At 43.5% G+C, this 16,180-nt stretch overlaps 1 protein-coding gene across 1 annotated transcript in view; it reads left to right on the forward strand.

The window, feature by feature from the left end:
• Nucleotides 1-16,180, forward strand: part of DNAAF11 (dynein axonemal assembly factor 11) — a 57,962-nt gene that overhangs the window by 30,366 nt on the left and 11,416 nt on the right. Inside the window, exon 11 of the mRNA XM_058174540.1 lies at nucleotides 3,471-3,556. Coding sequence (XP_058030523.1) covers nucleotides 3,471-3,556 — 86 coding nt within the window. The remainder of the gene's footprint in view (nucleotides 1-3,470; nucleotides 3,557-16,180) is intronic.

A 16,180-nucleotide genomic window follows, 5' to 3' on the forward strand; every position in this document is an offset into this window, starting at 1 on the left:
TCTGGAGGCAAGCCATTCCTGGCCCAAGGTCATCCAATCAGCTTTCATGCCGAAGGTAGGACTAGAACTCACGGTCTCTTGGTTTCTAGGCCAGTACCTTAATCATTAGACCAAACTGGCTGTGTTCAAGAGGGAGGATGCTAAAACGGAGAAACATAGGCAGAGAGGCTGCATTGCAAAATCAGCTGAATTTTTTTTTTTTTTAACAGGGATGAGATTTTGAATCTGGACATCCCTTTCCTTTCCTTTCCTTTCCTTTCCTTTCCTTTCCTTTCCTTTCCTTTCCTTTCCTTTCCTTTCCTTTCCTTTCCTTTCCTTTCCTTTCCTTTCCTTCCTTCCTCCTTCCCTTCCTCCCCTTCCTTCCTCCCTTTCCTTCCCTTCCCTTCCCTTCCTCCCCTTTCCTTCCCTTTCCTTCCCTTCCTTACCCCTCCCCTCCCTCCCCTCCCCTCCCCTTCTCCACTCAACCAAGTGAATCTACATGATTTACAATTCTGAATTACAATTTCTAGCCGAGTCTTATTTCTACAGAAGAAGCCAAGAAACAAGAGAGTTAGTACGGATGCATCAGAAGATCAAAGAATACCAACAATAAATCATGATTGCTTCAGGGATTATAGGAATGCCCTTGATTGTGTCAGCCATGTCCCTTAGGAAATGGGAATCCCAGAATATCTTTTCATCCTTATAGAAAATTTATACCCAGCATGGCAGAACAACCTTGTTCCATGTTGACAAAAGCATTGTCAGGCTCTCTCTCCTCTTCTTTATGCAACCTACATGCTGAATACATTGTGTGGGAAGCTAGATTGGAAAAAGATGAACATGGCTTTAAAGCTGAAGGGAGAAACATCAATTACTCGCCCCGGCATGATGATAGAAATAGTCCTTGTTTCACGACTGCTGCAATAGAACACCCGATGGCTTGAAATTCTTGGGGTTTGGATAGCTTAGAACTGCGATGCTTGCAGTCAGACGTAGGTCTTGCATACAAAATTGTACATAGAAATGTTTTACCTGTAAATTACATTTTTAGCTTTAATCGTAATGTAACGCATGCAACAACCGCTTTAAACTTAATGTAAACTGCTCTAAATTGGACTGTAAAAAAATCTGCTTTTTTTTGTAACAGAGTTGTCAAAGTCTGGAACAGCTTAACCTGATTTAGTTGTCTCAGCCATTAACTTTCACAGTTTTAATTCTAACTTAACTTCTGTGGATCTCACCTCATATTAAGAGGTCCCTAAGGGTGTGCCTTTCGTCCCAGTAACATCATATCATCATCATCATCATTATTGTCATTTTGCTGGTTTGAATTTGTAATTTTCATTTGACGAATAAACATATTTTGATAAAAGATAGATGATAAATAGATAGATGATAGATAGATAGATGATAAATAGATAGATGATAGATAGATAGATAGATGATAAATAGATAGATAGATAGATAGATAGATAGATAGATAGATAGATAGATAGATAGATAGAGTTAATAACCATTGATAGTTACAATGATTGTTAATGGGGACGAAAAAGGAACTTTGTGACTAAGCTTCATATTTATGACCTTCACAGGTCTTGAAAGGAAAGGAAAGGTGATCATGAGTACAGTCAGTTTCATTTAGCAACTGCTTCACTTTATGATGTAGGGAATGAAAACCAAGTTGAGCTTTGAAGAAACTGGATACAGAAGGTTACTGATTTTTTTTGAACTCTTGTGCTCAAGAAGATTTGTGAGAATACAGTATAGATAGCCAAGAAGACAAGTTGAAAATAACACCTTGGTATATAGGTATCTAAATAATGTTGGACATTTTGAGTAGGTTATTGATCCAGATTCTTCAAAATTAATACTGGAAAGACAGTCCCACATGTGGGACAAATACAAAATACATAATCTTCTCTAAAATGGTGTCTGCTATATTTACAAGAGTTCTATTGTTTAATCTGTCATATTTATTTGGCATCTTCTCTCTCAGAGTTCTTTGATCTCCTCACAAGATCCCCTCTTCCATTGTGCAAAATCTATATTTTTCCCTATTTTCAGTTTCTAGTTTCCCATTTCTTGTTTCTTTGGGTTTAAAACTGTATTATTATTATTTTTTTGCCTTTCTGGTGACTTTGTGGTACCAGAGATTATAGAGAGAATAAATTACGACATCAGTTAAATGAAAGCTCTTTCTGTTTCCAGACAGACTTCTGTTACGCCTGAAAATTAATATTCCTTCTTGTCTCAACAGAAGTGAAAAGGGCAGAAAAGAGTTTTAGATAAATAGAACTAGACACTTTTCATCATTCAGCAAATCAAAAAAGCCCCCCAAGATTTTAAAATTTGTGCAGGGAGATATGCTTATATATATATATAACCCCAAAGCAAATCTAATATTTGTGCCATTACTGTAAGAGTTGGTTTGACTAGCTGAAAAGCAGTGCTGGAATAGATTCTTATATTGTTTTATTAACTCAACTTCTGTTGGGTTGTTCAATAAGATCAAAGCAATGATTTTTTTTAGTTGAACCCCCCTCTTTTTTAAAAAAAATTAAGAGTATGCTGATTTGTAATTGGGACCTATTGAACTGTTGATTGGATGGATGTGTTGATTGCCAATCCATTGGAACGTCCTGTTGACTTCAGTAGAAAAAATAAAATTCATGCAGTAAAGTTTCTCAACCAAGTGAGAAACTAAACCTAGACCAAATCAGTACCCTGTCATTTTGGGAAAATGCCCATATCACTCTATAATTTCCTTCCTTCCTTCCTTCCTTCCTTCCTTCCTTCCTTCCTTCCTTCCTTCCTTCCTCCCTCCCTCCCTCCCTCCCTCCCTCCCTCCCTCCTTTCCTTCCTTCTTTCCTTTCCTTTCCTTTCCTGTCCTGTCCTGTCCTTTGCTTTCCTTCCTCCCCTCCTCCCCTCCCTTCCTGACACAGATGATCTATAACTTCATGACTATTCAATTCAACTCTTTAGCACTTCGAGAAATGATTACTAAGTTAGTAGTCTAGATCTGAAGAATTTTGTATCAGATAGATCAATTCAGACCGAGTTATTTTTTATTTAAGTCCCCATTATAAAGATTTTTCAACCAATTGGAGGAATTCAAATCTCTATGAAGATTTGAAACAGGATTTTTACGAAGGTCTGACTGAAATAGGTGCCTCTCAGATGGGTTTAATTCTGGCTATATAGCATTTTATATACTTGAATATACAAATAACTTGGAAATAATTCTTTTGGAATCATTATGTGTTACACGTAGTAAATTCATATGTACCTGCAGGTGGAGATGGAGAATTGTCTTCTGCACTTAATTCATCCAAATGTTCTTTTGGGTGTTTGTTTTCCGAGTCTTAATGTTTTATTAAAATAAGATGAACTGTAATATTACGTAAAATATTTATGTTTCCATTTCCCCCCACCCCATTTTTCTGAAAGCTGCGACAAACTAAGGAAATCAATTTGTTATTCTCCCCCAGGCTAAAGATGTGGTAGTAACTAGCCAAAAAGCATCCATTTGTGAGAAAACATTTGATCCCAGAAAACTGCAAAGAAATATAAGAAGGTAATTGTGATTTCCCCACCCCTCTCCTTTGGCACCTCAATGTTACCCTGAAAGCGGACAATAATGATTTATTGGCAAATATGGTCAATATAACACAGTTGTGAGTAGGAGCAATAGTTGTAATATTGGTTATTGTGAAACGAAGTTTTACCTGAAGAGGGCTGACCAACAGTTTGTCCATAGCAGGGGTCTCCAACCTTGGTCCCTTTAAGACCAAGCTGGCTGAGGAACTCTGGGAGTTGAAGTCCACAAGTCTTAAAGCAGTGGTTACCAACTGGTGGTCCGCGAGAAAATTTTGGTGGTCCACAGAAAAATTATTTATATTTTTTATATTGCACTAAATCAGGGGTCCTCAAACTATGGCCCCTGGGACGGATACATGCAATGAATGCTTGTGTTGCTGCAGAGAGTCTCCCCCTTCAGGGTCTTTTTGTGTGGGTTGGAGGGGGGGGCAGAAATTCCAACTTGGCGTCTGCTTCAGCCTCCTGGTGTGGGGCTTTGGGCGAAGGCTGGAGGGAAGTGTCGCTTATGGCAAAGAGCCGGAGGGCCTTGTTCCAGTGGGATTGCATCATGGCCTGGAACTGGCTGACCATCTCAGCCCGCTGAGCCTCCAGGTGCCGGTATTTGACCTTGCACTCCCACAGGTCTTCCCTCTGCTTGGAAAGTCTATGCTCGTAGTCCTCAGTGAGGTGCTTCTGCTGAGCCTCCTTTTCGGTCAGATCCAATTTGAACTGAGCTGTTTTGCCAACTCTTTCTCGTGACGGCTGCTTAGCTCCAACAACTGCTTCCCGTTGGGGCCCTAAGGAGCCTGGGCAGAGAGGCGAGGAGTGGCTGGGAGAGGAGGGGCAAATAGAGGCTGGTGAGGCACCCCTCAACGTGAGTGAAAGTGAGTTTGCCACACCCACCTAGTCACATGACCACCTAGCCATGCCCACCCAGCCGGTCATTAGGCAGATCATATTAGTGGTCCGTAAGATTTAAAATTACGAATTTAGTGGTCCCTGAGGTCCGAAAGGTTGGTGACCCCTGTCTTAAAGGGACCAAGGTTGGAGACCCCTGGTCCATAGGGAACCTGTATAAATTTCTCTGCTTCAGTGGTTGAGTTAAGAAAGTTCTTACAACCATAGGAAAATTGTATTATTATTTTTACTGTTCGTTCACCTTGTCATTGATTACAAATCCCATTTCCCCCTCTCCTCTAGCCAATGTGAACTTTTTGGAAAGGTCTGCAACATGGTAGATTGGGGGAGGGACAACACATTACCTTCCATTGTTGTGAAAACAATAGTCTCCTGCATGAAACAAAGCAAAAAAAATTACAACTGTTGAATCGTTCGTAGGTTAGCAAATGCCACACACCCTTCGCATTTTTTCCAAGTACGTGTCATGCCCCAATCTGAGACAAAAGATGAACAGCTGTGAGATAGTGAGAAAGTGGCTCCATTGGCTGTGGAGGAAACTGGGGAAGGGCAAGTCAGGCTGGGCACAGCAGGGGAGAACAAGGGAGTGTGGTTCTGATGGAGACAAGGTGCACCCCCTCCTCATCTTAGGGCACGCAGGGAAGAACGCAGAAGAGAGCAACGTGGGTTGCGTGGCTTATGAGGAAGGAACGGGCCCCAATTCCCTTCACAAGGCACACCTGGGGATGGAGTTTAAAGGAGAGGCAGTTGGGAGGGGCATTTGTCTGGAACAAACCCTGAATTCATTTAGTGTTGAGAGTTGTGGCCTGCATTCCTGGCATTTCCTCCTGACTGTTTGAATTACTGCCGTGCTACTGTGTGCCTATCTTGTCTTGCTGGGATTATTCTTCGCTTTTGGGACTCATTATCTTGCCCTGTTGGAGTGATTGATTGCAGTCATTCAGTTTATAGCGTTTGGACTAGAATATCTGCATATTTGTGGGAGAGCTTTTCTCCAGGCCGTAAAAAGGACATTGGGGGTAGAGCAGGGGTGAAATGCTTCCCGGTTTGGACCAGATCGCCCAATCCGATAGCAATGGTGGCGGTGGGTTCGGAGAACCGGTAACAAAAATCCCTGCCCCCCCCCCCATGCCCAGCTGAGCCGCGCGATCATCAGAGGGTTTTTTTTTTTTAACTTTTAAAAGCATTTCTTCTTCGGCCGAAAAAATGCTTTTAAGAGTAAAAAAAAAAGGCTCTGGTGATCGCGTGGCTCAACTGGGTGCTAGCCAAAAAACTGGGGGGCGGGGGAGGCCATTTTTTCTCCCAGCAGGCTTCCCCTGTTTTTTGGTTTGGCTAGCAGGGAAGCCTGCTGGGAGGAAAAATGGGGTGTTTGGCGGTGGTTGCTTTTGAGAGAGAGAGAGAGAGGAAGGAAGGGAGGGCAGGAGGGGGGAGGAAGGAAGGAAGGAGGAAAGGAAGGAAGAAATATAAACCTGGCACTAGATGCAGCTTCAGAGGATAGTCCAGCGTTGGAAGGGACCTGGAGGTCATCTAGTCCAACCCTGCTCCAGCAGGACATTGTTAGTGAGTTTTTGTCTTTTGATCCCCCAGTCATATGGTTACATAGCGACGCCCACCCAATCACATGACCCCACCACCAAGCCACGCCCACAGAACCGGTAGCAACAAAAATTAGATTTCACCCCTGGGGTAGAGTTGGTGCCAATAAAGGGATTCCTACCGGTTCTCTGGCTGTGCTGCCTTCGTGCTTCGCCCTGGGTCATCCCAGAATGGGAGCCTTGGTGTTCTCTCTGCTTGGTTGTTTTCTTGCTGACGTTTCATCTCCATACTAAGTAATAACAACAATGCTAGAAGGGAGTGGGGATTGCTCTCTGTTTATGTATGATGTTCTGTCCCCCTCGCCTCAGTCCAAGTGATGACTTAATTAGCCGGCACTATCAGCTCTGGCAGTAAACTAGCGAGCATATGCCAAGTGCCTCTGTTATCTCCCTTGATGCCGATGAGTCAACAAACAGTACTTCAGCTCTAGTCAAGCAGTTGATTTGCCTGCTATGAAGAGGCATAGCAACCCTTGCTGCTTTTATATTCTGTGGGGTGTGGCTCCATGACTCAGCACTTCCTAGGCCTGCCCCACCCCTGCTTCTGTTGTTCCCACCTCTCCTGCCTACGAAACCTGGGGTCCAGCCAGGCCTGATTGCCATCAGCTGGGTCTGTAGCCGTGGCCTGAGGTGGGGGAAGAGTCAGGGGATGGAGGCCTCGTTATCTCTTCCACCTGGCCTGCCTCTGGCTTCTGGAGCTGAGCCAGGGAAGCCGGTGCTCCCGAGGTAAGTCCTGAGGGCCCTTCTCCCTCACTTTCCAAGTCACTTTCTGGCCGGAGGCCCAGCTCAGGGGGCGCAGACACAACACCATACTAGGTAACATCAACAATGCTAAAAGGGAGTGGGAATAACATCAACAATGCTAAAAGGGAGTGGGAATTGCTCTCTGTTTATGTACGAGTTGCTTGCCCTGTCAGTGTTGGGGGGTGTTCTTGATGGTTCATTGATTAGGTTGTGGTTTCCTGTTAGCTTGTTTGTCTCACTTGGTCATTCTTTGATTGGGGATATTGTTTACTTCTAGACCAGGGGGGCCAAACCTGATTTCATTGAGGGCCGTATTGGGGTTCTGTTTGACCTCAGGGGGTCAGGGGGGTGGGCATGGCTGGGGTGGGCATGGCCAGCTCGATGTCATTCATGTCAGGGGCACCTGTGATGGCCAAATGCTAAGGCAGGACTTCCCTTAGACCCTCCCTTCATCTCATTATAATCTCCTTCCTTCCTTCCTTCCTTCCTTCCTTCCTTCCTTCCTTCCTTCCTTCCTTCCTTCCTTCCGCTTTCTTTCTTTCTTTCTTTCTTTTTTTCTTTCTTTCTTTCTTTCTTTCTTTCTTTCTTTCTTCCTTCCTTCCTTCCTTCCTTCCTTCCTTCCTTCCTTCCTTCCTTCCTTTCCTTCCTTTCCTTTCCTTCCTTCCTTCCTCATTCCTCCCTCCCTCTCTCCCCCTGCCTTTTCTTCTATTTGCTTCCCTCTTTATTCTCCTTTCTTCTTCCCATCTTTTTCATTCCTTACTCTCCTCTCATCCTCCCTTCTTTTTCTTTGTCTTTCCCTTTCTCCCTTTCCTCTCCCTTCTTCCATGCTCAAATGCAAAAAGGGGAAACATTTCTCCTTTTGTTTTGTTTTTAGTTTGTTTTGCTAGCCCTCCGCCAGTCAAAAGTGAAGGACCGGCCCGCGGTGCCTCTGCCAGCGAAAACGGAGCTCGGGTGCGGCCCTCCTGAGCTCCATTTTCGCTGGCAGGGGCACCGCGGGCCGGTCCTTCGGTGTTTCCAGGGAGGCCCAGCGGGCCAGATCTAAGCCTTGAGTTTGACACCCCTGTTCTAGACTGTTGGTCAATTATTAATCTTGGCACACATCTCTGCTTATCTAGAAATTGATAGCTGGTTTGGCTCTTTTTATTCCTTCTTTGGCTTTTCGACTGTCTCTTTTGAATGGCGTAGAGCGATTGTTTATCTCTATGCACCTGTTGTTGGCTTTTTCCCAAGTGAGGCACTCGTCAATTCCATGCAGTGTCCTAAATGCCAAACTGTGACAGCATACTGTGTATTTTTTTAAATTATGCAAAGTAAGTAGAATCTCACAAAACCTCATGTGAGTAATAACTCTTCTCGTTTTAGCTATCTTGTATCATTTGGGCCATTTTTAATGCTCCACTATTTATAGGAATGAGTGGGAGATAGCCAGGGGCACCACATATGTCACACCACTTGTGGGAGGTGCTTGGCTGACCCCTGTCATCTGAAGTACTTGCTGTAAGGTGGACTAATTGTTGCAGTCTTATTTCAGATGCATTTTAATATTGTTGCATTCAATCCTCTGGGTGCGTTCCTTCCTCCCAGCTCTTGCTGCAAAATTGTGAAAAGGAACGGCAGTCTAAAAAAAAAACATTAAAGGATCTATACAGGGACCTAGTCTTTGCATGCATAGCTGACTTCTCTTTGCACTAATGTTTAAGTCTTCAAAGTTCTTTGGAGGATCTAATTTCATGGAAGCAATTTCGTTTGATTTACAACGAATTGGAGTGGTCGTAATGTACTTTCAGATGCTAGGAATGTTGAATAGGTGAGAGCCAAAGAGCCCAGTCCTAATCAAAGGCATCAGATAAATATCCCACTGTAGTTTTGATGGGAGACTGTGTTTTGATTGAATTTCATAGCATCCCATAATCTGCAAAGGATGACCCCAGAGGGGCTTATTAAACAAATGTTCTAGACATGATGTTGGTCTGCTCTAATATCAAGGAAGATATTCAGGGTCCTCTTTTCACATAGATTGCTCCTAAGTTTAATTGTTTTCATCTTCAGCTAGTGTGGAGTTTCCACCATGCAAAATATTGACTGTACTGGAGCAAAAGCCTCATTATAGCAACTTCCTTGGTATTCCTAATTTTGAATATTGGTCCCTAACTGGTTTTTTTTGGTTTTGGTTTTGTTACATAGGCAATAAACTGCTCTCGTCTCCATATTACAGCATAGCATTATTATCTGCTGGGCTCCAGAGTAACAAACAAACAAAGGAAGAGCTGGAAATCTACTAACGGGGAAGAGTGATTAATAAGCTAATTCAGAGTCATAATACAGTTTTTGCAAATGTGTCAGGGAGACAGCAGTTAATTACTTTACAGGGATGATAATTTGTACAGCGTTTTCTGTAATATTAAATTCACTTTATCAAACAGCTTAATAACAGACCAGGACCTAGCAACAGAGATAATAATATTAAAAAAAAAGAATAAACTTCTCCCTGACTCACTAAAAGCCAAGCTAGATACTACTTTAATTGCGTGAATTCGGCATTTTTATTATTATTATTATTATATAACCCTGAGCAGCTTCCCTAGGAAGACTGAGCAATCTCCAAACCGGAGCAGAGAAAGAGATGGAAACGATTAAAGAGGAGATCCTGGAGAAAAACAATTCGAATGGTGGGAAGATATTTCAACTTTCTTTCTAATTACTATTCTTTCCAAGTCTCAGCATTAAATGGAGAACATACTTCTAACAATTCTCACTTTTGGGGGATGGGGAAGAGAAAAAGAGGGAAGCTAACACCTGTATTTCCTGCAGATAACAGCGGGTAACAAATGAATTCTCTTAAGCCTCAAATATGCTGACACAATTAGTCGTAAAAAGATTTTCAGTCCATTTCCCCCAGATCTATATCTACCGGAAGATGATTATATTTGTCACAGTTCGGAGGGGACCCACATATGAGGAAAAAAGTATTTGCAGGGATGTTGCAAAATAAATAGAATTAGTTATCAAAGGAATCTTTTTTTTCAAAGAGGTGTAGGAAGTTAGCACCCACCCCTCCCCTAGGAAAATGAGATATTTTAGGAAATATTAAAAGGGCAGAATATTTCTCCTAAAAGGGGGTGGGGGGCGAAACTCAGACCCCCTCCCCACCTTTGTCAATGGGCCAGTAAGGCCTGGGCCAGTCTATTCTACATTATTTTTATTTTATTTATTTATTTTATTTGTCACACAGTGTATATATAAGCATAAACATGACATAACTAGACAATATATAAGCATATATATGAGTATGAGTATGTAATAACTATATTAATTGGACATAACGAAAGGAAACAATAGGACAGGAAGGGTAGGCACGTTTGTGCTCTTATGCACGCCTCTTAGGAATGGGGTGAGGTCAATAGTAGACGAGTTTGGTTGAAGCTTTGGGGATTTTGAGAAGAGACCACAGAGTCAGGTAGTGTATTCCAAGCATTAAGAACGCTGTTACTGAAGTCATATTTTCTGCAATCAAGATTGGAGCGGTTCACATTAAGCTTAAATCTATTGTGTGCTCGTGTATTGTTGCGATTGAAGCTGAAGTAGTCTTCGACAGGAAGGACATTGTAATAGATGATTCTATGAGTTAAACTCAGGTTTAACATAACAAAGATCTACCTCCTTCAGGCAGAGCCATAATAGGAATTGCCCAAAGCCCCTTCATTACATCATCACCCAGCAAGAGTCAACCAAGCTTGGGACTCAGGACAGACTACAGAGTTGCCCTTGCATGGCCCCATGGGAGCCTGACAACCAATCAGAACACAAGCTCAAATTCAAAAGCCCAACAGAGGCATAAAACCCAGGCAGTCTCAGCATCTCTGCCCTTTTTCTGGCCAGGATCTTAAGCCATGTGATCCTATTCATCAATAAACCTTCTTTCCAAGCAACTTCCATGAATCCGGTGTCTTTTCCCCCCGCTTGGAACTGAACCCAGATGGACATTTCTTCCAACAGAGGTTAAGCGTGCATAAGAACAAGGGGGAAAAAAATTAAGGTGTTTCAATGTTGTTTTCTTGAAGCAAGAATAAGAACCGGCTTACTTTATAAACCTGGAGCCTTAAATGTTTGATTCTCCAATCTCTTTCCCACCTTCCTCCCCCTCCCCACTCATACTTGGCACAAAAAGGAAAGTAATTTGCAGAAGTTCCAAGGACTTGAGATATATGTGTGTGTGTGTGTGTGTGTGTAAGCGTGTAAGCATATGCATATGTGTATCTCTCACATTTTAGAAGTGCTAATGTAAGAGGACTAGACAGTTCTGGTGGATTATTAAAAACTGCCAATGAGGCAGAAAATTAAAACTTGAATGAGAAATGGAGAAGGGATCCAGGTTTGATTGCAGTTTTGCACCAGGCACCGTAACCTGGTTTTGTGATCATCCTCTCTCAGCAGAGAGTTGTATCTTGTGGGCATTTTACAATCTCATAACATCTAGACCACTGCAGGAAACTAGATTGCATGACAACTGGCTGGGAGATACTGGGCCCAGTAAAAGAGGATATATGTGGCTCAAGGTTGAATTTCTGGTTCTTGGAAATTCGCTGAATTCGGCTGTGTTGTTGCAGTCATTTCAGTACCAAGCTAGGTAACAACATCAGGGAGAGACAGAGTGGGGTTTGCCAACTATTTATTAATAGCGGCTTGCCCTACCAGACTTGCAGTGTTTCCTTGGTGGTGTGTTTATTTACGTAGAATATTTATATAGCTGCCCATCTTCTTCTAATCAATCAGAATTGGCCCCCAATCAAAAATTCCTGGATTGTGGTATTGTTTTTTCCTGATTGCTTATTTGGGGCTATTTTTTATCTGGTTGTTTATTTTGTGCTGATATTTATTTTGTGCTGTTCCCCACTTATAGTGTGTGTGCATTCTAGGCTGTTCATTTTCCTTTTTAGGGGCTTTTGTTTATCATTTAAACGGTAAGTAAATGAGGTTTTTATCTGTATGTGTCCACTGAGTTGTCTGAATGCCAAGGAATTCCCGAGCACTTTGAGAATCTGGGAGTTATAGTCTCAGTACAGCTAGTCCTCAATTTACATCCAAACTGAGCCCCAAATTGCCCCCAAATTATTGCTAAGTGAGACAGTTACTAAGTGAGTTTTTCTATGGCTCAGTAATACAATGGAATACAGTGTAACTCAGCAATAATGTAGAACAATAATAGCTTTGTCCCAAAGCTGTGCTTTTTCAGGAGGCAACTGGACTTTCTTGTTTTTTTCTTTTGAAGACATTTTGCTTCTCATCCAAGAAGCTCTGACTGGATAGCAGGGAACGGAAGGATTTATATTCCTTCCAGACAGCTGGTCATTTGCATCCTCTTAGAGGGTCATTGAAGCACTTGGAGGTTTATCTGTGGCCTCCTGGTCACTTGAGTAGTGCTCCTGGTTCCTGTCCTCTACAGTCCCCCTCCCCACCTCTGGAAATACATTCCTTATTCCTACAGCATTCAAAGGGTGTTCATCCCAAATTGTATAGCTAAAAGTCTGTAGAGATTCTCAGGTCACGGTTGTCCCAAAGGTGACCCTGAAGACACAGATAAACCTCCAAATGCTTCAACGAACCTCTAAAACCATGACTTGGATGACTGAGAATCTCCACAGACTTTTAGAAACACAATTTGGGATGAACACCCTCGGAATGGCGTGGCGATAAGGAATGGATTTCCAGAGGGAAAAATTGCAGACTACAGGAGCCAAGAGCATTACTCAGGTGACCCTAAGGACACAGATAAACCTCCAAGTCCTTCAACGACCCTCTAAAAGGATGCAGATGACCAGCTGTCTGCAAGGAATATAAATCCATCCATTCTCCACTATCCTGTGAGAGCCGAAGAAGCTTCTTGGATGAGAAGCCAAACGCCTTCAAAAGAAAAAACAAGAAAGTCCAGTTGCCTCCTGAAAAAGCACCTTTGGGACAACCATGACTTGGATGACTGAGAATCTCTACAGATTAATAGCTTTGGGTTCAACGTTGTAGGTGTTCTGGTTTCATTTTTTTTCTGTTTGCATCTCCTTCTTGCCTCACAATTTTTCTTAGGCAGCTGTAGTATTATTTGTTCCATTCTTAGTTCTTTGCAGCCTTAATCAGTATTTTTCACTTGCCCGGAGCTGGAAGCTTAGCCAGCACTCTTGTGTCATCTGCTGAAGGGGATAATCATCATGTTCTGACCACAATGAACCATAGCAGAACCTCATATCAGCAGTCGGGGAGGTCACCTTGTGAACAAGCAGAAAGTTGGACACGAATGTTATGCAGACAGTCCTCGACGTACGACCGCGATTGAGCCCCAGATTTCTGTTGCTAAGCAAGGACATTTGCTCAAGGACGTTTTGACCCATTTTACGAGCTCTCTTGCCTCAGTTTGGAAGTGAATCACTGCAGTGGATTAGTTAGTAACCCCGTTGGTAAGAGAATCTGGCTTCCTCATTGGCTTGTCAGAAGGTCACCAAAGGGGATCATGTCAGTGGCGAGTTTCAAAAAGTTTTATTACCGGTTCTGTGGGTGAGGCTTGGTGGGCGTGGCATGGCTTGGTGGGCATGGCATGGCTTGGTGGGCATGGCATGAGAAGGATACTGTAAAATCTCCATTCTCTCCCCACTCCAGGGGAAGGATACTGCAAAATCCCCATTTCCTCCCGATCAGCAGGGACTTGGGAGGCAGAGAATAGATGGGGGTGGGGCCGGTCAGAATTTTTACTTCCGGTTCTCCGAACTACTCAAAATTTCTGCTACCGGTTCTCCAGAACTGGTCAGAACCTGCTGAAACCCACTTCTGGATCACGTGATCTTGGGACACAGCAACGGTCATATAAGTATGAGTCAGTTGCCAAGCTTCCGGATTTCGATCACATGGTCACGGGGAGGCTGGAAAGGTCATAGCTGCGAAAAACGCTCCTAAGTCACTTTTTTTCAGTGCCGTTGTAACTTTGAAAGGTCACTAAACGAATGTAAGTCGAGGACTATCTGTAGAGTGGAACAGGGGAGCCTGGCGTGCTGTGGTTCACAGGCTCGGAAAGAATTGGGCACCACTTCACCACTGACCAACCACCACAAGTCATTACAACCTGGCTTCTTTAATGGATTCCTGGTAATGAACAGGAATGAATTTCATTGATAATTGGTAATGGGTTCCATGCCATTGACTCCAAGACATCTCCCAGCAGCCTGTTAAACATTTTCCGTGGGCTCTTTTGATGAACCAGAACGATCCTCCGTGGGAAATCCAGTTACCACTCCACTGCAGACGGTACCCTCCGTGTGGTTATCTTTTAAGGCAGGGGTCTCCAACCTTGGCAACTTTAAGACTTGTGGACTTCAACTCCCAGCAAAGCTGGCTGAGGAATTCTGGGAGTTGAAGTCCACAAGTCTTAAAGTTGCCAAGATTGGAGACCCCTTTTTTTAAGGGAATCTCTTTTTTAGAGAAACTTGTGGGCAGGATTATTCTGACAGATTCAGTGGCCTTTTAAATGGCAGCAATAAACTGGTTGAGGAAGAGGCTTAATACTCTTAAGTCAGGGGTGTCAAACTCAAGGCCCGCGAGCCGGATCCAGCCTATGGGGTGCTTAGATCTGGCCTGCAGGGCTGACCTGGAAACAGCAAAGGATTGCCCATGGTGCCTCTGCCAACCTAAACAGAGCTTAGAGGGGGCCATGTGGTTCTCCCGGACCCCATATTTGGCGGTGACGGCCATCTGCAGCCCTCTGCTAGCAAAAATGGAGCTCGGGCTCCGTTTTCACTGGCAGAGGGCTGATGGAGGCTGTTGCAGCTAAAAATGGGGTGTGGGGGGACTGTGCGGGGGGGCCCCCCCAAGCTCTGTTTTTGCTGGCAAAGGGCTATCAAAACAAACTAAAAAGAAAACAGAAGTAGAAATGTTTCCCCTTTTGCATTTGAGCATGCAAGAAGGGACAGGAAAGAAGAAAGGGAAAGAGGAAATACAAAGAAAAAAAATGGGAAGATGGGAAGAAAGCAAGGAAGGAAAAATAAGGAAAGAGGAGAAGGAAGAAGAAAGAAAGAAGAGGGAAGGAAAAGGGAGGGAGGGAGGGAAGGAGAGAGGAAGGAAGGAAGGAAGGAAGGAAGGAAGGAAGGAAGGAAGGAAGGAAGGAAGGAAGGAAGGACGGAAGGAAGTTAGGAAGGAAGGAGATTATGAGAGTGAGGGAGGGTCTTAGGGAAGTCCTGCCTTAGGACTTGGCCATCACCCCCGATATGAGTGACGTCGAGCTGGCCATGTCCCCCCAGCCACACACACCCTGGCCCTCCGAGGTCAAACACAACCCTGATGCGGCCCTCAATGAAATCGAGTTTGACACCCCTGCTCTAAGTCATCTGGGTTCAGTTCCAAGTGGGGACAAAGACACTGGAAACATGGAGGCTGCTTGGAAAGATGGTTTAATGGTGGTCAGGATCACATGGCTTGAGATCCTGAACAGAAAAGGGCTGAGATCCTGTGTGCTCCCTGGTTTTATGCTTTTTCTGAGCTTTGAACTTTCTGGGGCACAAGAAGAGTACCCTGATTGGCTATCAGGCTCCCAGGGGGTGGGGGTCTTAGCTAGCCTTGCTGGCTGATGTAATCTTCCCAGGTGCCATGTGGTGAGTTTCAGTTGCTAGATGGGTTCTATTATGATGCAGATGATGATGGCCCATTAAGAAAGGTGGGGAGAATGAGTTTGCTTAGCTGAGGCTTTTAATGGCCCATTGACAAAGGTGGGCGGGGGGAGTCAGGAAGCTGCTTTGTCTTTAAAACATGTTTCTCCATTTTTCATCCAGGGAAATATATTCTGCCTTTTTAAATATTTTCTAAAATATTTCATTCTTCTAGGAGGGGGGTGGGTGCTAAATTCCTACAACACTTTTTGCAAAGAGTTGAGAAGGCAGCAATTTGATTTGCCTTTTCCGGAACGGCCATCTATACTTTCCTGCCATTTCAAAAACCACATTATTAAAAGAGCTTCATAACCTGCGAAGTCTAGCTGGGGAGCTTTAAAAATGAATACCTCTCAAACTTTTTGAGCTTGTAACTTCTCACTAAAAGCCCAACTGGTTGTTATGTTAATTGCATGAATTCAAGGAGCATTATGTTAATAGCAACTCTGGGAAAGCCAGAGCAGCCCCCTGACTACGTGGGTGGAGATAAAAATAAAATAAAAGGGATGGTTTTTTTTACTTTTTTTACATCTCATGGCCATTTCTCCCTTCCTCCACCCCCCAAAATCAAAATGTCTTCCAAAACGTTCCTTGCGTTTCAATCGAAACTTCTGCTGGCATCGCTGGAGTTTTAAGTTTCATTTTCAAAGTAAGGATAGGTAGTTCTCCACTTACAAACGTTCA

Source organism: Ahaetulla prasina, chromosome 3 (assembly GCF_028640845.1).
Source record: "Ahaetulla prasina isolate Xishuangbanna chromosome 3, ASM2864084v1, whole genome shotgun sequence".
NCBI classification, from domain to species: domain Eukaryota; kingdom Metazoa; phylum Chordata; class Lepidosauria; order Squamata; family Colubridae; genus Ahaetulla; species Ahaetulla prasina.